At 41.8% G+C, this 24,727-nt stretch overlaps 1 protein-coding gene across 3 annotated transcripts; it reads left to right on the forward strand.

The window, feature by feature from the left end:
- Positions 1-977: 977 nt before the first annotated feature.
- On the forward strand, positions 978-19,684 carry ZFAND4 (zinc finger AN1-type containing 4). 3 transcript variants are annotated; one of them, XM_075288047.1, is made up of 10 exons: positions 978-1,050; positions 6,063-6,348; positions 9,661-9,736; positions 9,858-9,925; positions 10,880-11,066; positions 12,607-12,754; positions 13,641-14,747; positions 15,618-15,672; positions 16,690-16,807; positions 18,952-19,684. In XM_075288047.1, the coding sequence occupies exons 2-10, from the start codon at positions 6,165-6,167 to the stop codon at positions 19,085-19,087; spliced, it is 2,079 nt and encodes a 692-aa protein (XP_075144148.1). In that variant the 5' UTR covers positions 978-1,050; positions 6,063-6,164; the 3' UTR covers positions 19,088-19,684. The 3 variants fall into 3 exon arrangements, with proteins under 3 accessions (XP_075144148.1, XP_075144147.1, XP_075144149.1); XM_075288046.1 differs by lacking the exon at positions 978-1,050 and adding an exon at positions 1,061-1,293; XM_075288048.1 differs by lacking the exon at positions 978-1,050 and having other exon boundaries at positions 6,327-6,348; positions 9,869-9,925.
- Positions 19,685-24,727: the final 5,043 nt, after the last annotated feature.

Genomic DNA, 24,727 nt, shown 5'->3' on the forward strand with positions numbered 1-24,727 from the left:
AGCCATGTGCTTAAGGCCTTAGACTAGGCCTATACAACAACTGTGACTCCCATCACACCACCAAACATCACAATGTCGCCCTTTGACTCCTACACTAATGTGAGTGAATTAAGTCATAGTGTACTGTGAATGCAACATCACAAAAACCATGCGGCGGTGTTCAACCATTTTGTGACTAGCAGTTGCAGCACCCTTGAGATCAGTGTGGATCCATTGACTTCCATTTGTTCAGGAGTTGCAGGGCGACATGGTGATATTTGGTTGCACAATAGTAGTCGCCATGTTGCTCTAGTGTTATGCACAAATGTGCTTATGTACACAAGGACAGATCTGACACTTCAGAGATCTGCTTAGAGGGAGTCTGTCGCCATGTGAGGCATATTACACCAGCAGCACAGATTGAAAGATCAGGCTCACCTTAATGTGGCGCCTTTTTTTATTTGCCTCCATTGCAGCAATATGCAGATTAGCAGTCTGGGGCAATAAGGACGGGTCGTTGTCCTAACCAGCTGTGCCCCACACTCCTCTAATATGCCAGTGGGAGTGTGGCCCTGTCACACAAAGAAGGGAGGGTAGAAGGCGGACATATTAGTACAGTACATTAATACAGTGACAGACTCCCTTTACTGTACATTACAGTCAGTCTGCATGCACGTTACACATATACATGTTATAGTGTTACTATATGACATCATCAAATGCCCTAACCGCCCTCTAAACGGCAATGACATCATAAATCGGTAGGCTTAGAGTGCTCTGATCACATGACCCAGAATTAGCCTATACTTCCTGCCAAGATGAGTCACGTGACACCCGTTGTTAAGGACAGGGGTTAACGTCCGGGTATCTCTGTAACAACAACAAGAGGTAATGACCCCGCCCCCTTACTCTCCTCCCAGTGGCTGCCTCCCTCTACTGTCTGTATGGTTACGCCCACTCTTCTTATTGGCTGGCGCTACGCTAGAGTTCACGCCCGTCGCTTATTGGTCGCAGCGTCTGTCAGTTTTCCTGACGTCACAAAGGAGAGGCGTGGCTTGGAGGCGAATTCGGGTTAGTCGCTGGGAAGGTGTTGGAGGAGAGTCCGGGGTGGGGGTTCTAGCTAACCCCGTAGGTAATAGCAGGAGGGTTGGAGGAATGTGCGAGTGTATTCGCCCTGGCTAGAAGGACTAGCAGAATTTAGGAGGGGGGAGGGGCAGCAGTACTGCTGAGTGTCACCCAGTGTACCCCTACCATTCAGTGCCAACTCTCATGGGTATCCCCACCGATGAGTGATCTGCAGACTGACATGCTGAGGTAGGTCATGACCTCTCTAAGGCATATGGAATAAAGTGTAAGCTCCTGTGGTCAGGTGTGAGGCAGGCATTGTCTGCAGGTGACATCATGTTACATCACACCTGGGGGTAGGCAGGGAAGGGTTAATGGACTAGTATCCATGAATCTATCTGCACTCCTTCTCCTATGCTGATCTGTCCCAGTGACCGAGCCTCCTGTATATAGGGGGGTCCTGCTAGTCACAGAGCTGTCTCCCCCTCCCATCTGTTCTCTTTCAAGTCATCTTCCTATATTACTGGATCAGCCCGTATTCCTATATACAGGAGACTGGTCACATCATGGGTGATAATGATCCACAAGAGGCATGGGTGTCCTAGTGTAGGGCTCTATTCACATGTTTGACGCTTACATCAGCAGTTTTGTCACTGGGTGGTATTGCATATAGCACAGCTCTTTAATGCCAGAAACCACTTCAGGCTTCTATTAGGGTTAATGAGGCACCATGGTACTGCAAATCCTTTCATAACAGGTGTGACCTGTGTATTGTGTTCATTGGGAGACCTCAGATTAGGTCAGTGATCCCAAACAGGGGTACCATGATACTCTGGTTGGAAAGATGATTGTTTGCAACAACATTTTCTTAACATGCATGTATTTTGTCTTGGTAAAAATGATAGGTGAGCCCCAAGAATTTATTTTTTTTTTCCCAGGGGGGCCCAGAGCCTGTAAAGGTTGGAAAACACATTGGTTAGGTGCACCTAGGTACAATGAAACCGCCTCCATGCACTCCCCCTACAGAATCAGCTTCCAGCACCTGGCTGATCTGGGTGGGGTACAGGTGTTGCACCTCTACAGATCACATGCTGTGCATGTGTTGTGTACATGAGGCCTTATTCATTGCATTGCAATGTCTGATGTAGACACCTGTTCTACCAAACGTGCTCTCTGTCTGAATGGACCGATGGCTGAGCATGCACGCTGCACCTCTCTTTGCAGTATATGTGACTGATGGAAAATAACCATGCACTGTCCCCGGCCCCCCGTCTGTCACATAGACTTGCATACGTGAGGTCCTCAGTAGTGGGATCTCCAATAATCAGACAATTATCTATGCTCAGGTTGTGGTCATGTGACAACCCTTTTAAGAAGGAACGGTATACAAAAAAAATAATTTAGGAGCAGATTACTATTGTATTAAGGACTAGTAGTTAGTACCATAGCTGTGGCACATCTAGTTTGAGCTAAAACTGTTCTAACTTGCTAGATGTATGGGTATGGCTTCTCAGAAAAGTGGTCATGGCTTAAATTAACAATGTGCCAAAGTAATAGGAGGCGTAAACTTAGACTAGACAGTATAAGATACACCATGTGTATCAGACACCATGGAAAATTCTGTACGTTTTCTGACTAATTTATTAAAAGACTAGTGAATGAAATGAAGTAATGGTATAGTGTATTTAAAAAAAAATAAATAAAATATATATATATGTATGTATGTCAGCCCTGGTTTGCCTGTCCTTCAATATTTGCTTCCTGGTACTTGACACTAGGTTCACAATAGCATCAGGCTCTCGGGTCTTCCAGGAGACCTGAATGATAGAGAGCCATATTGCTAATACAGAGGTTACTGGCAGACCCTATTGACTATAATGCATACTGAAAGCAGCAGCAAGAAAAGTCCTCCGTTCAGGACTTTTTTTTTCTCCTCTGACCATTGGTGCTTTATGCAGCAGAGTCTCCAATTGGCCAGCAGAGATTCTGATGCAGATCTGAACCTAGGCCCCATGTTGCGGAAATGCTGCTTTTTTTTTTTCTTTTTAGCCAAAGCCAAGATTGGATTGAGCAGAAGGTAGAAGTATAAGAATTTCTCATATATTGCCCATCCCTTTTTGTATCCACTTGTGGTTTTGGCTCAAAAAAACGCAACAAAAACTGCAACAAAAAAGCTGTGTTTCCGCAACATGGGGCTTTAGCCTTAAAGGGGTATTCCCACGTCGCATACTCGCCAGTCTTCACTGCTGTAAAATCTTCTTTCTTCCTGGTTTCTTGCATCATTTGGTGGGCGGGGTTTCACATGCAACCTGTCGTTTAGCTCCGTCCCCAAATTAGCGTGTAGCTCTGCCCGCCGCATAGCGTAATCCTATGGGGCGGCTGAAGGGCCTGTTATGTCATCAAAGGTCCTTAAACAACACTATATGCACAATATTGGACTATGAAGTACAGGCAGGAGCAACTCCATTCTGTATTACATACAGAGACTGCCTGTCTCTGCCATAATGAACACAATTGAATTAGCTAGCCTGAGAACTGGGAGAACAGAAGACGAGTTCAGAAATGAAAGCAGGTCCTCTCCCCTATCTGAGAGCAGGAGGCTAGGTCACGTGGTGCAGACACAGGAATAGCTAGATACACAGGCTCGCTCCCGTGCACATAGCCCCTCCTCCCTCCCCCCTGAGAGCAGGCAGATACATCACTTGACTTTTGAGCAGATAAGTCAAGGGCTGTGTCAACGATGAATTGAATAAAGTAAGAGAGTGCACAAACAAAGCAGTTTTGCTGAAGCAGTGTATTTAGGAAAAGTCTTACATCCACATTAACAAGCAGTATAGATAGGATCCTTGTGATGGGACAACCCCTTTAAGTTGTTTCTCTGACCCTCTCCTATTTAGCCTGACCCTTAACTGCAGCCTTTCTTGCTTAGATAGGTAGAAACTTGATCACTAAGTATGTGCATGTATTTCATTTACAGCAAGGTTACTGTAACCCAAAAGTAATTAAACAATGGATGTGTTTCAGTCCATCCTGTCTCCCTGGGACACTTATTGTATATTGCAGGGACTCTAAATATTTTTGTGTTCATCTCCTTTGTTTTCCCCCCTCCCCCTATATATATATATATATATATATATATATATATATATATATATATATATATATATATATTTATTTTTTAAAAGCACTTTATTTTTTTTGCACTACATGTTTAGTGTATTTCAATGCTGGCATTTGACACTATATTGCCTCTTTGAAATGCATGGTCAGTTTCTAAAAAAAAACAAAATCACAATTGGTAAAATAAAAACGTTATGCACAAAACACTTTAACACATTTAATAAAACAAATCTTTAGATGGGATTAACATATATCATGGCACTTTACAAATGAGGGAGCAACAGTACCAAAAGTAATGAGAACGAATGAAAACAACCTGCTATAAAAGGAGAGCGTTTATAATACTCCAAAGTACTCTATAGTACTCCAAAGACATACTGATAGGAATTTAGATTGTGACCCCTATATGAGACAGGGATAATGTCTAAAAAAGCGCTCCTGTGTATGTTTCCGCTATAAAAGTAAGATAAATACGTAATACACCAAAGCATAGCTTCATCTGCACTGGTCACTCAGGTGAGAATTTCTACCTAACTCATGAATGAGAGATATAGAGGACTTAAAGGGGTTGTCCCATCTCAAGGATCCTATCTATACTGCTAGTTTATGTAGATTTAAGACTTTTCCTAAATACATTGCTTCAGCTTAACTGCTTTGTTTGGTTGCTATCTGAGATTATTTACTTCATTGTTTACACTGCGTTTCCACAACCACGGACCTGGGGATGATCTTATCTCTCCGCCCAGGACAAGTGACATACCTCCCTGCTCTCAGGAGGGAGGGGGAGTTGAGTGCTCGGAGAGGCTTGTATTTATGAGTACTTTATCTCCCTCTTCCAGTTAGCAGGTCGGCTAATTGAATGTTGCTGATAAGTCCTGAGACAGGGCGTTTGTTACCTCTTTATGTAAATACAGACCTAAAATTGCGTTTATTGCAAGCTGACTCTTGGTCCTCTAGCATGTAAAATTGGGATTCTCATCACCTATCAAATCCAGCTCTGCTACATCAGCTTCATATTGTGCATCTTCCAGTGATACTGTGCTAGTTTTACAAGCATCCCTCATTACTGACTGCAAACATATGTTGCTATGAAGAGAGATGGCAGAGCTGGCTTTGTCTGTGAGATAGCAAGTGAAACCCCGCCCACCAATTCACTGAGAAAACCAGGAAATGAACAGACCATACAGCCTGCAGGTTGGTGAGCGGGCAAGTTGGGAATACTCCTTTAAGACTATTTCAAGCCAAGTTGACATCTCTGGTTTTCTGTGCTATCATGGGCAAAGAATAATGAAAATGACACATAGGGCACCGGAGAGATTTGCTTTAAAAATAAATGAATAATGGATTTGTCATGTGATGGGCAACAAAATATATGGTGCATTGCAATATAAAGGAATTTTCAGCAAAGCCTTTAAAGATATGAACACAGCCTTAGAGGCGACATAATCAATGCAGCCATTAGGTGGCAGTATCAAATTATTTCAAATATTAGGCTCCGTTCACACCTGTCAGCTTCCGTTTCTCGAAGCATCATACACCTAATTCATTTCTGTTGAATAATGTCCCAGGCTTTGTTGTTGTTCCTTCCAAGCATAATAGAAAACTAAACTGCTGTATGTCATTTCCATGTGGTCCTAGAATTGGCATATAGTCCTTTGCTTGCAGCAGGTGCCGTCATGGTTTACCCTGCTTTTACTCACAGAAAATATGTACTATATCATAGAGCTCAGCTCCTCTCCCTCCGTTTTATCCTACTCTCAGATTTGGCAGTAGAAATCGCCTGAAAGGATCGCTATAAAGTCTAAAGCCATCACATTGTAGAACACTTCCATATACTATCATGATGTTAGCTGTGGAGTCCCTTTATCGCTAACCTTTTTCTTTTAATGTGTCTGCAGGTTGCCATATTTAAAGATGGAGAGAGATCATATGCCATTTGTGTGCAATCCAATGGATTCCTCATTTTAGTTCTTTTCTTCACTAGTTTTACCCCCTATGCAATGTCAAACAAAAAGGAACCTCCTTTTTTTAACGAAGATAACTTTGGCTCCTTCCATTACAAGCTACCTTTCTATGATACCATGGAGCTCTTCATTGAAACTCTCACAGGGACCTGCTTTGAACTTCGAGTGTCTCCATTTGAAACAGTCGTCTGCGTAAAAGCCAAAATTCAGAGGCTGGAAGGTATGTATGTTACAGAATGGTTACCATAATGTGGTGTTGGCGTTCGAGATGGGATTTACACCATTGGATGGGAATGGAGGCCAACTGGCAATGAAAAACACCCATTGTTTACATTGAACCGTTTTTACTCACCATGTACTGCCTGTGCACGGTCTGTGTTTCTGTCCCTCCTTGCATTAAATGAATAGGAGCCACGGAAGCACAGGCCACAAAACAGGACAGGAATAGGACATGTCCTATCTGATGCAGCCCAGGCTGTCGGCCCACACACAGGACCGTGAGAATTGCGACCGTGTGTACAGGCCCATAGATGAGAATGAGTCAGTGTGCTATCCGTGAAATAGACAGATTGACCCACACCACGGTCGCCTGCAAGGGGCCTTAGAGCCCAGAACCCTAAAGTACAAAAGATAACCTTAAACTTAAATTTCAGAAAATGCATATATTGATAAAACAATTATGGTAGGAAGAGGCTCCTTTTTTTTGAACCAACATTCTCATGATGAAAGTGGCCAAACTTACTAATCCACATGAAAGACCCTGGGTTGAGAGACGTCTTTCCACTATTTATCTGAACAATACAACATCAAACCGGAGCCTGTGGTAATTCATTCCCTTTTTGCTAGCATCGCCCATAAACCCTGTATGGTCCCTAAATACTGAAGATCTTTGGATTGTCCATGGGATCCCCTTACAAAGTGGTCTCAGTAGAGTGGCACTGCAATTGGTGACCTTGGAATCTGTAAAGAAATCCTCTTGGAGGGTATTGAGCACTGAAAATAACACCCATTTTTGGAATGCACACTACTAATTTTGATGTACGCGTCCTTGTTTGATTATGGGAATTAGGCCAGTGGCAGAGTGACTGCCTGACTAGGACACCCGTGTGCTGTATAAAGGAACCATATACCTTTAATGGCTCAACAGCTATTTTTCCTCCTGCTCCCTCATATACATGCATGCTTGGCTTGGCTAAGAGTGTATACAGACGAAAAGAAGCATGGATCCAGCATCAGTCGAGTGGTGATAGATAAAAATGTAACTTTTATTCGATTCCCATAAAAGTAGTCATCACATCCATAAGGAATAAATCACAGATGTCGAGTATAACATGGCTACGCGTTTCGGAGCTTTAACTTTGCTCCTTCCTCAAGGCATACCACACACATTCTACAAACTTCCTTTAAAAACACCTTTAATTGATTACTCCACCCCTTAAAAAATGTAACCCTTAAAAACATTTATACTTTAAACATCTTTACTTAAATATACAAATTTATTTTACTGATATACCTCCGAAGCTATATATATTTAACCATTTCATATATCTACACATGAAATTGCACTTTTATTGTAAGTGTACTTAACCTTTGGGGAAGAGATCTTATAACATAATATCCTTTCTGCAATCATCCCCTTACCATGCACTGATGATCATATTATGTGGCCTCTAAGCATAGCACATTACTGCTTCCTACCATCAAGGATGCAGGAACTGCAGTTTTAACTGCAAACAATAGCAGCTGTATTTATATTTAATATCGTCCTGCTGAGGAGCCATGCGATATGCATTGGTGAAACGCGTAGTGGAGCTATGAGGAGTATATAGCCCACATTAGAGTCAGGTGGCCTTCATACACAAGAGGTTCAGCTGACTTGTAGGACATGAGACCTGAGAACCTTAGGCATGTCTGAAGACTTTTTGGTTGTTCAGACTATTACCGTCTTTTTCTTACATTGTGTTCCTTGGTTTTCGGCAGACGTTAATTATTGTATTGTCACTAGGGGACATGGCGTAAACAGTCATTCCAGTCCTTCAAGTCCACTTTACTCCCCTGCTGAGCTGTAACAATTCACAAACCTCTGCTCCGCAAATGACATTTGTCGAAGACTTTTATTTATTTATTTATTCCATTTCATTGTATTCATAAAGTATGGTTTATAGAAGAAAGTACATGAACTAGTTTGCAAAAATTCTAAGTATTTTCAAATGAACTTTAAGTGTCTGAGGTCATGAAAGTTGTTCCTTTTGTTATGTTATGATCTCATGTATGTATGAATTTATTGTAAGGCTTTTAGGGAAGGTATGTTTTATCGTCCACATGAAGATTGTCTGAACCTGCGTAATAACCCTAATTTACCTGAATGACGCCTAAGGTGCTTTGCCATTAACAGCTCTTACACAAGATTGGTGGTTTTTGTCTCTAATCCCATACAATCATACGAACTTTGTGGTTGCTAAGGGTTCAGGTCATGTCTTGGGTTTTTTTTAATGTGCTGTTATCAGGGCTAGGACATGGGCTAGGCAACTGCCTAGGACGCCACCTTATGGCAAAAAAGCGGCACACTCAAAGGCTCATCATCCATTATGGTAGCCTCAGACTGTGTACTTTTAGGACTGCAAGGAGGTCAATATAGTCTCCAACGGCTCCTCGGGCATTTACATTTTGGAATTTGAGAGAGTCCACCGCTTCATATTCTTTAAAAAAAAATTCCAGCCCTGTGAAGTGGAGAAGAGCTTACAATCTATGAGGAAATAGGGGTAACACAAGAGGGAGGTGAGAGGGCTTGTTTGGTGCAATGAACCAGCCATCTTTTAATAAATAAGGTCTTGTAACTGAAGCTGAATGATCCAGTCACCAGCCGGTATACTAAGTGTGTGTAGTGCACTGAAGTATACATGAGCCAGTCTACCTGTACTCCAGTTACAAGCAGCGTACAGATTTCAGCTTGCAATAAACGGGGAAACAAAATGGATTTCTGCACAAGATTTTTACAGAAAGGATAAAAAATGTATTTCAGAATATTACAATATTTATTAAAGTCACAAATGTTGCCATGAAATCAAAAGTTGTTTGGACGTTTAGTTACTCTTTATACAATGTGTCAGTTTCTGCTAATAGCTACACAAGTAATGGTCTGTTACACTGGGTTCACACCAGCGTCTGGACGCCGTTATCAAGTTTCCGTCTTCTGCATGCAGAAGACGGAAACCTGTCATGCCGAGTCCGGCCGTGAGCGTTTTATGCTCTCTGCGGTGAAACCGTTTTTTTAAAACCGGACACAGGTTACTGCATGTCCAACTCTGTATCCGGTTTAAAAAAAAAAACAAAAAACGGTTTCTCACCAGCGCTCACGGCCGGACACTTTTCAAACCCGATCAAATGAATGGATTTGAAAGATGCCGACAGGTTTCCGTCTCCTGCTCAGTTTTGTGCAGGAAACGGAAACCTGCAGAATGGAGTCCCGGGCGCAGATGTGAACGAGCCCTAAGCGATATTACATCTATACTGACCTTCTATATCATTTCAGGCATTCCCATTGCCCAGCAACATTTAATTTGGAATAACAAGGAACTAGAGGATGAGTTTAGCCTGAATGACTATAAGTAAGTATTTGGCTCTAAATTAAAAATTTTGCTTATTATATATTTTTTTTCTTTCCTGATTTGCTATTAATGCTCTTTATACTATTTCACTAACTTTTTTTATTTTTTATTTTTCCTTAAGTATCTCTGAAGGTTGCACACTGAAACTGGTGTTGGCTATGAGAGGAGGTCCAATTAACACTCGGAGAGGTACTGCTTAAATAGTCTCTAGTTAAAGGGGATATCCGGGCCCAAATAGAATTTTCATACTGCTAACCTATCCACAGGTCATCAGCGTCTTTTGGGGTCCTACACCTGTACCCCGGACAGGTCATTTGTTGTAGCAGCACCTGTGTGCCTGAAACTGCTACTAGATGAGCAACGCTGCTATACCCCTGCTGCTATACGTAATATAAGTAATAGGAGCAGCCCAGCAGTCCCATCCACTACATATTGGTGGTTCTGGGAAACTGCAATGCTGCACAAGTTGCCCTTTCACTTACTACTTCCAGTACCTGGAGGCTGCTAGAACAGATGATCTGTGCGGGGTCTGGGTGTTGAACCCCAACAAACCATATACTGATGACCTATCCTGTGAATAGGTAATCAGTAAGAAAAATAGATTTTGAGCAGGAAAACCCCTTCAGCGCATTAAGAGTTAATGTGCCCGTAGGACTGGAGAGTCCTCAGCATCCGTTGTTTCATGATAATGGAAGAAGCCATTCATTTTACTATATAGAAAGAATCATGCATTTACTTGAAATGTATGTAAGAGTTCTTTAAAGAAAGTTAACACTGCCTGATAGATACTTCAGGTGTGATATGGAGGCTATGAAATCAAGCATTGACCTCCTATTATGGGGGAGGTATTCCTAGGGAGTGCCCCCTCTCCCATGTAAATAAATATTTTTATATGTCTATCAATGGGGACTTTTCTTGCAATGCATGAACAGGTGTGTAAATGCGCAGAGTGTCTATTTCACACGTAGCACTTTGTCACCAGTTTACTATGGGTGATGGCCAGGTGAGCCAGTGTCCTTTGCAGCATCCTAGTTCCTTAAATACTGTCAAAATGTACATTTCACATTCAGCTATACTGCACAGGGTTGTTTAATCTTTGGTTTTGTGTATTAATGTGTTTGCCCATTTGTTTCCTATGCTCAGTGCCGCTGGATGACCCTGTCAGAGAGATAACAGAGTACATGGACCCTGTACGAGATGAGATGTGGGAAAAGGCCTCTGCAAATAAGCAAGTTACGTTTCTGGTATACCGTGAAGGAGATCAGCTGAATTTCTTCCGTGTAGTGGACAGAGGAGATGGTACCCTGACACCATTATCAGAATCTCTCAGGTAAACACCATTTTCTTTGCATTTATTTACAGTATATAATGTATGATTCAGTTTTTGCAGATGAAGCATTTCTGATAGTATCTCTTAAATGGAATTTATAGATAAAACAGCTTGCACATGGCTCAAGGCTTCAGTATTGCCCTGGTCATAGCTACCAGATAATGGAGATAATTGCACGGAGAATAAAGAGGACTCTGCAACTGTAACTTCATAGCTTCACAGTTCTCTTTATCATCCTGTGATCATCCTATGATTCTGTAGTGCTGTGCCTGCTCATTAAGGGGACAGACCGTGTGTGCTGGAGGCGGTCTGTAGGCACTTGTCAATCACAGGTCTTGCTCATGCATCTTCCCTAAAGCTAAATGCACATGCTGTGTATTGTGTAGATTTTTATGCAGAAAATCTGCTGTGTAATACACTAGCTTTTAAGTCTGAGGTGTTTTTAAAGGTTATCAATTATGCAGCCTTAAAACCCCTTTAATGTGTAGGTCATATGGAACATTAAGTGATTAAGTATTACTACTTGTCCCACAAAAAACAAGCCATCATGCAGTGATGTTGATAGAATAATAAGAATTATGGCTCTTAGAAGGCATAAGAAAAAAATTTAAATTGGTGGCAGCAGCAGGATGTTTTGTTTTATAAAGCAGATTTGGCTATACAAATGTCTATACAAACTTGACATTAGTATTTGCAGGGCAGTGTTACTTCATAGATCTAGAATGATGCAGAGAGATCACGCTATTTACTAAGGGATCTGTTAAACATGGCCATACCCTTGGATACAGTAGCTGTCAGCTTGGTTCTTGTTCAACGGAGAGCTATTCCTGCCAACTCCCCCATACACATGCATGCTGGTGGCCTGTTCTACACATTAGATGGTCATATTCAGATGATCTTCTAATGTGTATGTCTCAGAAGGAAGATTTAATCAGAGGTTCAATATCCTGTCCTTTTCCATTTTCTTCTGAGCAGAAATTTGCCACCTTCAAAGAAATTTATAGTCCAAAATATGATAAACTATTTCAGATTTTTAGGAGTTATCTACCTGTAAGTTCTAATGTGACATATCTATAAGAGAGGGATAGAACAATCAAGTTGGAGCATACAGCTCCTAAAAATCCAGATATAATGCGCTCCTCTTAAAGAAATCAACAGAGACGCCTCGGAATACCAATAATCCAGGCTTTATTAAAGGGATTCTACCATTAAAGCAACTTTTTTTTTTTAATTACCATGTCGGAATAGCCTTAAGAAAGGCTATTCGTCTCCTACCTTTAGATGTGGTCTCCGTCGCACCGTTCCTTAGAAATACCGGTACTTACCGGTATGCTAATGAGGTCTCGGCAGCAAGGGGGGCGTCCTTCGTCTTCATCTGCTTCCTCCCCTTGTCTGTCGTCTTCTTTCTTCATCATGTCTGACGCCAACATTTCCTACGTTGTCATCTAGAAAAATATGCCACATTACAACGAAACGTATTCATTAGTTATTTAGGATGACGTTTTATCCTGTACATGATGTGTTTCTGTCTTCTCCATAGTGGAGGTTCGGTCTATAACTTGTACGCTGAAGATGAGGATGACATTGAGGCTTCTCCATCTGGCCAACAGATTATAGAAAATTCAATCACTATGAACAAAATGAAGTTGTTGAAATCAAAGATGGAGAACATGAACCTCAATAAAAAGGTCTTTAATACAACACAGTAAATGCTCTTCACTAGTATGGCTGTCTCCTAAAACCTACATCTGTGTATAACATACCCTATTATTGCAGGCAGGTTTTAGTACTTGCATTGTTGTATCTTAGGCATTTCCTTAGAGTTGTGTAACCAACAGGTAAGCGGCTGTATCTCAATATAGCTGTGAACTATCTTATAGCTAGACCCCGAAACTGCAACCAACTTGTTTTCTAGGGCAGACACCGGGTCCCAAAGACATCTTTCTACTTTCTTTCAGGCTTGAGATCATGCAGAAAAAGAACCTTGAATGCTGTGTTCCCTTGCCTGTATAGAGTTATGGGTTGAAGCCCCTCTCTGGAAAAGTCATGGTGACCAGTCCCCCTCTTGGATGGATTGACATTACATAGGCCTGATATGTGCACAATGAATTAAGGTGTTCTTGCTGGTGCTCTGGATGCAGCTCAAGGTGTTTGTGTAGGCCACGTACATCATCCTAGTGTCAATCCAGCCAGAAGGAAGACCCGCCAGCATCACTTTGAAGAGTGTCTGTACCCTCGACTCCTTAAAGGCATGGGAATGCCTGTGTATATTGTATTTAATTTACATGATGTTGAAATGGCAAGAAAGTAGATGATCACTGGTCCTGCATATTAGGTATATTAGATAAATTCGTCAAGAATATTAAAAGTAGATCATTGTGTTTTAAGATGGGGATGGAGCTACTTATAAAGTCTATGCCCGTTTTTTTCCTGGTGTATGACTTGATGATGTCCCTTATGACACTTACTAGGTTTTACTGAAGCATATTTTGATGTGTATGCTGTTGTGCATTACACTATATGGTTCTTGATGCTGTCACTTTCATGACTCAATTATTTATTTATTTTGTGTAGCCGAAGAAATCTTCTAAGTTGAAACCACGGCCCCCTAATGCTCCACGACCTACAAGTGGCTCGATGGCTTCTGCTCGTCACAGACTTCTAAGAGTTTTCCCTCACATTGGACAAACTTACCTACCTCCTGGGAACCCGTACGTCTCCGAGTCTTCCCACAATGCACTTTCTACCCTAACTGCTGCTACTAGGACAATACCTTCTATCACTAGTGACTTTCTTAAAGAAGATGATACTTGGGAAAGCTCAGCATTAATTCCATCCCTCACTAGTATTAATTTACCTCCCAAGGTTTCACGTGTAGAACTTGAAAGTCCAAGTCATTCAACAAATACAGTTCTTTCCCCTGTTGCCTCCAAAAAAGATGCGCTGACAAAAGACAGCGACCCCATCTTGCATCAGAACCTAAACCTTTTCTCCTCTGAAGATGCATCTAGGTCAATTTCGGAGTCCTTTGCATTACTAGCTGAGGCAGGGCCTTCAGAGCAGTTTGGAGAACTCTGCAGCTTGAGTAAAATGAAGTCTGATTTTCAGTTGACAGAAGGAAACAAAGAGGCCTCCGCCATTGAGACACATCAGACAGCACTCTCCAAATCCTTGAACTCTGATTTGATGGAAACATCACTTATTAATACGGCTGAACTAAGTCCACCAAGAAGCAAGTTTCTGTCACCCATTCACTTTTCTCCACAGCTGAATGATACCACTTTCTCCAAGACACGTCAGCCTAAGTGTTTTGAATTGGGAGGCCTGAGGCCGCCACCTTCACACAGTCATTTCCATTCTCTGCAACTCCGAAACATGGCTGATCCTACTTTTTCTAGGACAACTAGATTCAGAGGAGTGAAAGTGGAATCTCCAGGGAAACGATCAGATGTCATTTCCAAAATGGAGGCAAGAGACATGACAGAGTTGGTTAACAAAGCATCTAAAGAACCCATGGGGTCACTTAACAACTTAGGATTTTTTGCTTCGCTGGCTCGAAGCGCAAGTAGAGACAACTTAAGCAGTTCTAGCAATCCTGTACGACTGAGAAATCTTGTTGCTCCACCAACCACTCTCCAAGAAGAGAGGATCTCTGTACATGACACTTTGAATATATTTACTGTAAGTTTCCACAAGCAATAAAGTGTTTTTCTGTAACTTTAATGGTTAATACTTCATTGATATCAGGTCAGTGTGGATCTGATCCCCAGTAGTCTCACAATAGGCTGTTTGAAGGGTCCATGGTACAAGGGTTTTCCAGTCCCCAATGGATGTTTCATACTGATAATATAGCCACATGATGAGTCATCAGTATCCGATCTATTGGGGTTCGACACCCAGACCCTGCGCAGATTAGCCTCTGTGCACCAGAAGCTGCAGCAGTGGATAGCGAGTAGATACTGTCTGCTCATATTTAATAATAGCAGCAGAGGTCTATCCCGGTCCCCTTTATAGTAATGGGACTGGCAAACTGTAGCTCTGTTCCTATCACTTGACTTTAATATAAGAATCTACTTCCACTCCCTGTGCAGTGCAGCAGCATTTCTGGCACTCAAATACTGCCAGTATAGCTGATCTGTGTGTCAGGGTGCCGGACCCACATAGATCAGATACTGCTGATCTATCCTGATGGCCATAAAAACCCCTTTGAGTGTTGTGGCCTCTTTGTAACCAAATGCCTCACTGTACATTGTGTGTTTGTTACTATATGTAGTTTTGAGACTGGGACTGCACAACAATAAGCCACACTACCATGTATAGTTGCTACATAATGTACAGGGCTGTGCCTGATAAACAATGATGAGGCTGCAGCTGACTGGTGGGAATTTGGGAGTCATATAAATTTTATTTCTCCTGCAACAAGTTTGTTTGGCGAATGGAAAGACATAATGTAAGCTGTAAAACGATGTGTTCGGAGTATAATACTATAAATCCATGTTGGAAATATTTATATGGTACTTGCTAATTTGTTTTTCTTATACGTTTTTGCAGACACCCCATGGACTTGGACAAAGTGTGATAAATACAAGCTGTGGAAAAAGTACAGGTAAAACTATTCAGTTATTTAAAGGGGTTTTCTCACCACAACAACTTGTGAATGAAGTAAGAAACAAGTGAAAAGTTGGTGGTGGTGGGGAATAATGCATAGTGTTTAAAATATTATACATTGTAACACCAGATGTTATTCTTCCAAGCTTTCACTTGTTTCTTTTTTATGTGGAAACCATCAGGAGGCAGGTCACCTGTTATTTCAAAATTAAGTATATGGCGGCTTTGTAATTCATTAGCACCCTTATAGGACCCCAGAAATGCTTGATGTACCCGTTATAATCTGTCTTATTAGCACTGGGCTGGGTGGTGTTATACTTTTGATCAGAGCTGCAGTAGGGATATTTCTAAGTAGCCAAGACCACTACAGTTCCATCCATTGCAAGCTGAATTTTTCTTTTTGACTTACCAGGCACATACTTTTTGTCTCCTATTCACTTCTATATGAATTATCAGGCAGAATCCACCTGAAGATCGTTAATGACTCTTGGGCTGTGTTCACACGGAGGAATTTGCCTCCCGGAATCTGCCTCTCATTGTTTTCAAGGGGAAGCAGAGATCGCAGCAGGACACGGAAAAAAGAAGCGTCCTGCTCAATCTTGCTGAAGATTCCGCAGCTGATTTAGCAGCGAGGTCCACGGCTTGAGACTCGTTCCAGATTAGACCCATTAATCCAGGCTTAATCGGGAGCCCAACGCGGCTAGACCGCGGCGAAAAATGAAGAGAATCCCTCTTCATTTTCCGCTGTGTGCACATACCCTTATTTGTTCTAATAGCTGGGGGAAAAAAAATGTCTGCCAGCCACTGAAATCAATGGAGGCTGGTTTCAGGCAGATTTTGAGGCAGAGTCCAAATTCTGCAGTGTGAACATACCCTAAGCTTCTTAGCATTGCAAACAATAGGCCGTGAAGGCAGTTACTAGTACAGATTAGGAAAGACCATGTTTGATACCTCACAGAATATGGCTAAATCGTGACTAGCTATTGTAAATGTATTCTTTCTCTCTCCTGTTCAGTTGAAGCCACTCATCTCTTTCCTCCTGTTAAGTCTGCTGTTCGGAGTAAGAAGAAGGCAACAAAGCACTGCTTTCTCTGTGGGAAGAAAACTGGCTTGGCAACTAGCTATGAATGCAGGTAACTGTTTGGATTGTCTGCCTGCTCGGCCTGTCATACAAATGTAACCAGATGCTTACCGCCCATTGACTGTATATGTCTGTGCCGTCAGCAACTAACTCTGCCAGGATCTACATCTTGGCAGAATTAAGCAGCTGCACAAGCAGGGAGTCAAGTGTTAACATCCAGATATCCCAGAAAGATGGCATAGATGGTGTATACACAGTGCTCAGTATGGCTATGGGAGCCATAATAATGGCGATGGGATTGCAAATAACTGAAGGAGCTCCTAGGTCCTAGAGGACTCTGCTCAACACTGCAGTTCATGTTAAAATTAAATAAAAAAGACAAAGTGAAATAAAAAAAAAAAAATAGGTTCTAGCCCTGCCCCAATGTCCCAAAAAAGCAACAACAAAGAAAACCACCCCAAGGGGAATCTATATAAGACAAAATGTGACAATACAGACTCCTTTTTACTCCTCTGTTGATTACATTTCCTGGATATTAAAATAAATAAATAATAAACACAAATATTTCCAAAAATGAGAACATAAACAACATAAATAAGTAGTTACTAAGGAATATAACACAAATGTCATTTGTATACATAGGTATAAAACAAGTAAGGCCTTGTTCACATCTGCGCCCAGGTTTCCGTTTCCTGCCCGAAACTGGACAGGAGACGGAAACCTGAAGTCATTTTTCGGAAAGTGTCCGACTGGTTAGTGTTTTGTGCTCTCCACGGCGAAACCGGGTTTTTTTGTTTTTTATAACCGGACACACAGTCCTGCATGTTTGACTTTGTGTCTGGTTAAAAAAAAGAAAACCCGGTTTCACCGCAGAGAGCACAAAACGCTCACCGGCACTCATGGCTGGACACGGTCTGCCAGGTTTCCATCTTCTGTCGGCAGAAGATGGAAGCCTGGAAACGGAGATCGGGCGCTGGGTGAACCCAGCGTAATATGGGGATCATTATGCAATCAGCACATGTTCGTCAAAACAAAGGACAAATACTAAAATACCTGGGGAGCATGGTGGCTCAGTGGTTATCACTGCAGCCTTGCAGCGCTGGGGGCCTGGGTTTGAATCCCACCAGACACAACATCTTTAAGGAGTTTGTATGTTCTTCCCGTGTTTGCATGGATTTCCTCCCATTCTACAAAGACATACCGATGGGATAAAAAAAAATCTACATTGTGATCCCTTTGTGGGTCTTCACAATTTTTTTTAAAAAAAATACAGTAAAAAAACACCTTAGTCATACTTATACAGTATATGCAATATTTACCTGAACCCCTTGTTTTAGAGGGGATGGGTAGTTAACATTTCACAAAGCTTAAAGTGTGTCATCACACACTGGCATGTGACGTAATATCAGTAATGGAGGTCATAATGATGGCTAGCATGAAATAGTAGTAACCCAGGGGAGGAGGAGGATGATGATGATGATGATACCTACATATGCCCAAGGATCACTAGTGGAACATATAAAAGTGTCAAAAAATAAGGATATTGGAAATGCAGGGGGGCTTCTAAACATATATACTTCTTAAGTTTGGGAGATAACAGGATATTACTTACAGATACAAGCAGAGTTCTGCAGCCACGTGTTGTAGAGGCTATCAGCGTACGGATCTCCAGGAATTAGCGGTAAAACTATTTAAATGCCTCTCTGGCTGAAACCGCCCATATACATAGCGGGCAGTGGAGTGGGAGGGTGGGTAAATTGGGGTATAATAGTCCTTAGGGGTCTCGTCATTCTCCTCAGTTAGTGGCAGGTGGACACATGTTGGGCAGCGATCTCTGCAGTGGACTCCTCTTCTAGTAGGGTGTAGAGTTTCCTCTTCTCGTCTGGGATGTGGTAGAGAGTCTTTGGAAGTAGGCGGCCCTCACAGCGGAGTATTTGGTGCAGTGTAGCAGGAAGTGAGATGTGAGCTCCGATGTATGGGCATCACCGCCTAATGCTGACTATGGCGCATGCGCCGAGTGACTTGCCTCCGAATGAACTGTGCTGTTAGCAGAGGGAGAGATACGGGAGCCAAATGTGTAGTACATCGAAAATTGCATGAATACATATATTATATAATACATGAAATATAAGAAGGCAGGGTTTTCTATTTTTTACATTAATATTAGATGTATGTAAATGATATTTTTTCTTCTAGGTGTGGAAACAATTTTTGTGCCACTCATCGTTATGCAGAAACTCACAGCTGTACCTATGACTACAAGACAGCGGGTAGAAGGTATCTGCAAGACGCCAATCCTGTCATAACTGCGCCAAAACTCCCTAAAATCTGATGAGTTTATTTTTTTTTCTACTCTCCAAGCTAAATATTTGCCAAGTTCATTCCGGTTTATAAAGTAAAGTGAAAGCTGTTGAAAAGGAAAATTCTCACGTTTGACATCTCTCTCCTTAATTCACGGTTTGTGTTGTTTTAGATTGGCAAATAATGTTATTTCACTAGACAAATCTTACAGAAGATGCACTTTACTGAAAAAAATCACTATTTACTGTATAATGATGCAATGATGGAAGGAGTCTTGGAATTATCTGTTTGTCTTGTCTGTTGTATGGTTAAATTATTTCTTCAATATGCAAAGTGGGTGAGGAACAGGATGGGCTCCCGGCGGGGAATCTCTACCAAACAAGAGCTTCGGAAAAAGATCCCCTGCCATGTCTTGATGGGATCTGATCCTGTATGGAGCTGTTTTATAGCCGTCTGAATGCAGCCTTCATTGGCTTGTATAGGTCAGTGGGACTTAGCGTTATATATGTTATATATATTTATATCTATCTAATATCATCCACACAGTTCAGTTTGCAATGAAGTGTTTCCTGTTACAATGCCTCCAAATTAGGCGTTTTTATTCTTTTGTAATCGGTAATTTTTAAACTTCAGGGTTTTTTTTTCCTTCTAAAATACAGATTGCTGTCATAAAATAATGAAATAAATATTGTCTTTTAATGGTTGTGTCTGTTGTATTCCTCATCAACGCAGAATTGCAGTCCTATATTCAGTTTTGAGAATGGTGGCTTTCTTTTCAGAAAATTATTTTTTTTTTTTCTCTGCATATGCAAATGAGTCCAGATTTCATTCGGGCATGGCCAAGCAGTGTTGTGCATCACAAGCAGGACTGCCTCTACTACAGTCTCCATATCATGGCCAGCAATAGTGATGTAAGCATGGCTCCGAGAGAGTCCGGACAGCTATCTGTTTTGTGGCGCGCTGTACTGCACATGCATGGCAGACATCATTCTACATCTGGAAAAACCCAATGCAAAGCCAGTCTCCTCTAAGTGTAGGGTGACATTGGCCACGCATGCGCAGTACAGCAGCCACAGAACACAGAGGGAGTCCGGACAGCTACGATTACATGACTATTGCTGGTCAGGATATTGAGGTGGGGAACAGAGACAGTCGTGCTAAGGGGAACAACAGCACTTGACCATGCCATAATGAACTTTTGGGCTCATCAATCTGTACTTATGCACAAAATTAATGTTTTTTTTTTTCTGGAAAATGAAGCCACCATTCTCAAAGCTGAATTTTGGGCTGTGATCATTGCATTGGACGCGATAAGATTTTTAAAATATTTTTGAGATTCCCTTTAAAGTTTACCTAAACTTTCTATCAACTTTTAATTTTCGGGCAGCCTTTGTGACATTAATAAATATTATACTATATTAATGGATCTTGGCTTCTTTATGTGAAATCCTGAGATCCTGTGTCAGAAGCCATTTCCTGTCTCTTCTGTGTTCTTTCCCTGTTTCTCTATTGGCAGTAGAAACTTTCACTGCCTTTCATTGTGTATGGGTGGGCAGAAGACCTTTTGTTAGAGCTCATTCACACTAGCAATTTTTCCGACTGCTGTCTATGGGTAAAAAAAAAATTGATAGTTTATCAACTTATTATAGCGAATGGAACCATAATAATAGGCTTACTGTTTGTGTGGGGTTTTTTTTGTTTGTTTTTTTTCAGACAAATAGAAAATCATTAGGCCTCATGTGTACGAGTGTGCAGGCAGAAGCTCCTTCAGTGGAGGGCCTGATGCTCTGTTCCAATAACTATGGAGCAAATTCTATCCTACTCTGTGACATGGGCACACAACCCCCCCCCCCCCTTCCCATCACATTGAAATTAATGAGGGACAGAAGGCACTTTGGGTGTCACCTAGTCTCACTTAAAGGGGTATTCCCATGACGCTTGTTCAACAACCTGCAGGCTGTTGTGCTCTATTCACTTCCTGCTTCTCTCGGCACATTGGTGGGCGGGGTTTCACTTGCACGGGATTGGTTGTAAATGAATTACCACTGTGTGAGAGCCCCTTCACAAGGAGGATACGCTGGCTGATTCTGAACGTGTAAACGTTCCGAATCAGCCCATCACTTTCTAAGGGAGCCGGCATACGTGCACTCCCCATAGAAATGAATGTGCTGCTTTTTTCCATTCATTTCTATGGGGCGCGCACGTATGTCGGCTCCCATAGAAAGCAATGGGATCCGTTTTAAACACCACTGATTCGGAACGTTTACACATTCAGAATCAGCCAGCGTATCTTCCGTGCGACGGGGCCCTGAAGCTCATGTAGCAGAGCTGGATTTGAGTCAGTTTGCATTACATACAGAGGTAACGGACTCCCTATCTCAGCCCTTATCAGCCAAATTCAATTAAACCGGCTGATAAGAGCTCAGAGCTCTCACCTCCCCTATCTGAGAAGCTCTGCTACTTATCAGACACACACAGCTCAGAGCTGCTCCCAGCCCCTCCCTCCCCCCCTGAGAGCAGGCAGCTACATCACTTGACAAACAAGCAGATAATCCCATGGGCCATAGAAACGGAGTGTAAACAATGAAGTGAATAAATTAAGATAGCAGCCAAACAAAGCAGTTTTGATAAAGCAATGTATTTAGGAAAAGTCTTAAATCCACATAAACTAGCAGTATAGATAGGATCCTTGTGATGGGACAACCCCGTTAAGTACATTCCCCTAAAAACTCTGAACTTACTTGACCTGCAGACTTGTGTGAAGGATGCCTTAATGTTAAAGGGTCCTTATACATGATATGGTCCACCCGTGTCCGTTTTGAGAAACAGTGGGAGGATTTTTGCTAAGGCTAAATAAAGGGACAGTAAGTGGATTTCACATAAAGGAGGCAAAAATCATCAATAAAGTTGAATATAAAACTTAAGGTTGTTTCCCACTAAAGCAAGTTATCCCCTAAGATAGGGGGTAACTTTCAGGTCAGTGGGGTTCCAACTATTCATATATAATGTAAATGGCTGCTGTATTAGAGACTCCTGCCCTTTCTCGATTGGGGCTTCTCTGTATGGACACATGTCCCTGGAGTGTGGCATAACGTTCTTTGTGGATATCTTTCAATGTGAATCCATAGTAGAATGAGAAAATTGAGCAACTTTGAACAAGGCATTATCATCTGTGCTAGAAAACAAGGGGCCAGCCTTGGGAGATTACTCATGCAATGGTGTCAAGAGTCTACCAGGAATGGTGGGATCGAGAGAAACTTCCAGCAAAATTTGATCCTGTAGCCATAACCAACTCACCTGGTAAGATAAATCCATATTCCTGTTATATTATGCAGATGTTTTCTGTTGCGGCACTGAATTTGTTGCCCATAAGACAATGGTAAGTGATCATGGAGACCAATATCTCTGCCTGCCTTTGTTCTCATTTATGTAGCCCACTTGTCTCTGAGATTAAATGGGAAGCGCGCGTATATGTCGATATACGCACGCTTCCCATTGAAATCAATGGGCTCTGTTTTGAAGCGCCGCACTCTGACACATGTATACGTGTCTAAATGAGCGGCGCGCTTACGCCGTGTGAAGGGGCCCTCGGTGATTTTTGTATAATCTCGTCCACACATCATGGAGGAAAAAAAAAACCTATGGAAACACTGCATTATACGCAGCATGTTAAGTTTACTTGTATTAAGACCCTGTTCTTCCTATACCATTTTTTTGCCAGCTTACCTTTTAGCTGTATTATGCTATGTATAGCCTTAACTTTAAATTGTCAGATACACTTTCCAAATAACTCAAATCCACGCAGAAATGGAAAATTTCTCCCTTTTTTGTCAGTATACTTGGACTGACTGTATACACTTCTTAGAAGCGGGTATGAATGACATGAGGGTTCCAGTAGCTGTGTGTATGTACAGCACTAGAGCCATGTGTAACCTCCATATATGACTTCTGTCAGTGGATTACATAAAACCTACATTGTTTTAATGTAAATGGTTGTGTTTAAAGGGAGTCTGTCACCAGGGTGTCTCCTATTAAATTAGTAACACAGATATAGGTTTACTTCACCTGAATGAAACACCTTTTTCTCCATGAAAATTGAGAGATTAATCTATTTTACAATATTCAAATAAGCAGTCTGGAGCACTGAAGCGGCTCCATTGCTCCAACCTGATATACCCACACCTCAAAGCCGGATGAGATTTCAGCATATCTCCCTACCCCTGTCTCTCAAATAAGCCCCATTTCCCCTTTCCTTATTAGAGCACTGGGGAGCATATCCATCTGGAACAACGGAGCCGCCCTTGGTGCTCCAGACTGCTCATTTGCATATTGTGAAATAAATGAATATCTCTGTAACGGAGGCATGAATTCTCACGGGGTAAGAGGTGTTACATTCAGGTGAGCTTGACCTATCTAACTGTATTGCTGGTTTAATATACTTCACCCTGGTGACTTTCCCTTTAAGCATAAGGCCTGTCTGGGGAAAAGTTTTTGGAAAGTGCTACTACTGAGTTGCCATGCTGCATGTAAGGGTTTTTTGTTTTTTTTTTAAACAAGAAAAATCTAGTTTCCTGGAAAGCCTCTTTAGTTTAGTGACAATGTAACAGGGGGCAGCAATAGAAGGAGAGCGCTTAATTGTCTGTAAACACTGTAATTTCCAGCTCGATGTTCTAAGTATCTACTTCACCAGATTCGCTCTCACAGGAAATCGCTATGCTTTAAGCGCATATTGCTTACACTACAAAGTGAGATGAGGATTGTTGCCTTGTCAGGTACTAATTTTAGTGCAGCAGAAGCTTTTTACGTATTGTCACGAATGTCATATCTGGATGCTGAAATAATGGACCCAGTGATTGACAGCTACAAATGGACTTTCCGTGTGAATGGATATACGGCCACTCCAGCTACTGTGCTTTTTATAGTCAGACTAATGTGCTCAAATTGGATATTTAGTACATGTTACTTATTACACAGGGCAGCGTGGCTTAGTGGACTTGTATTGGAGTAAGGTGTCCTCTTGAATCTACCTATAATTTAGGATTAGAAACAAAATCTGATCCGTGGCGAAGCAACTTTTCTCCTATATGTTGCTAATTCAGCTGTGATTTGACAACTGGGGCTTTTCAGACTGGTTGCTTTGGATAGCTTGCCATAGGCTGCACATCCTTAGCAACCATCTCTTTGCTCCTAATTTATAAGGGTATCTGTCACCAGAACCCAGCATGTCAATCCGTCCCTGCAGCGAGATCGGCTATTGCCTGCCTCTTAGTTATGAACCATAGCGTGTCGAGGATCGGTGACATTGCAATATCAACTGTATCCTTTCCAATCTACTACCTTTGCCAGAGGTTAGTAACCATTCTGTACAATGCCTGCAATTCTTAACACATGCTCGCTGACTTGAAACCTTACGGAGCTTGCTGCTTATTTTGATGAATGGCCCGCCATCTAGGCCGTTCTGTTACTACCTGGAGGTAGTAGTGGTTTATTTAAAAAAAAAAAAAAAATTAAATCAGTGTTGACTAAGGCAACTAAGGCCCACAGTGCAGCTTCTTGCAAATATTACCTATCACATGTTCGCTAATTCCTACAATGTTGCCAACACAAATATATATTTCAGTAATAGCTTGCTCCCTAGTCCTTGCCTCTGATTGTAGCCTGTCTGGCTGGC

Source organism: Leptodactylus fuscus, chromosome 10, assembly GCF_031893055.1.
Source record: "Leptodactylus fuscus isolate aLepFus1 chromosome 10, aLepFus1.hap2, whole genome shotgun sequence".
Classification (NCBI taxonomy): Eukaryota; Metazoa; Chordata; class Amphibia; order Anura; family Leptodactylidae; genus Leptodactylus; species Leptodactylus fuscus.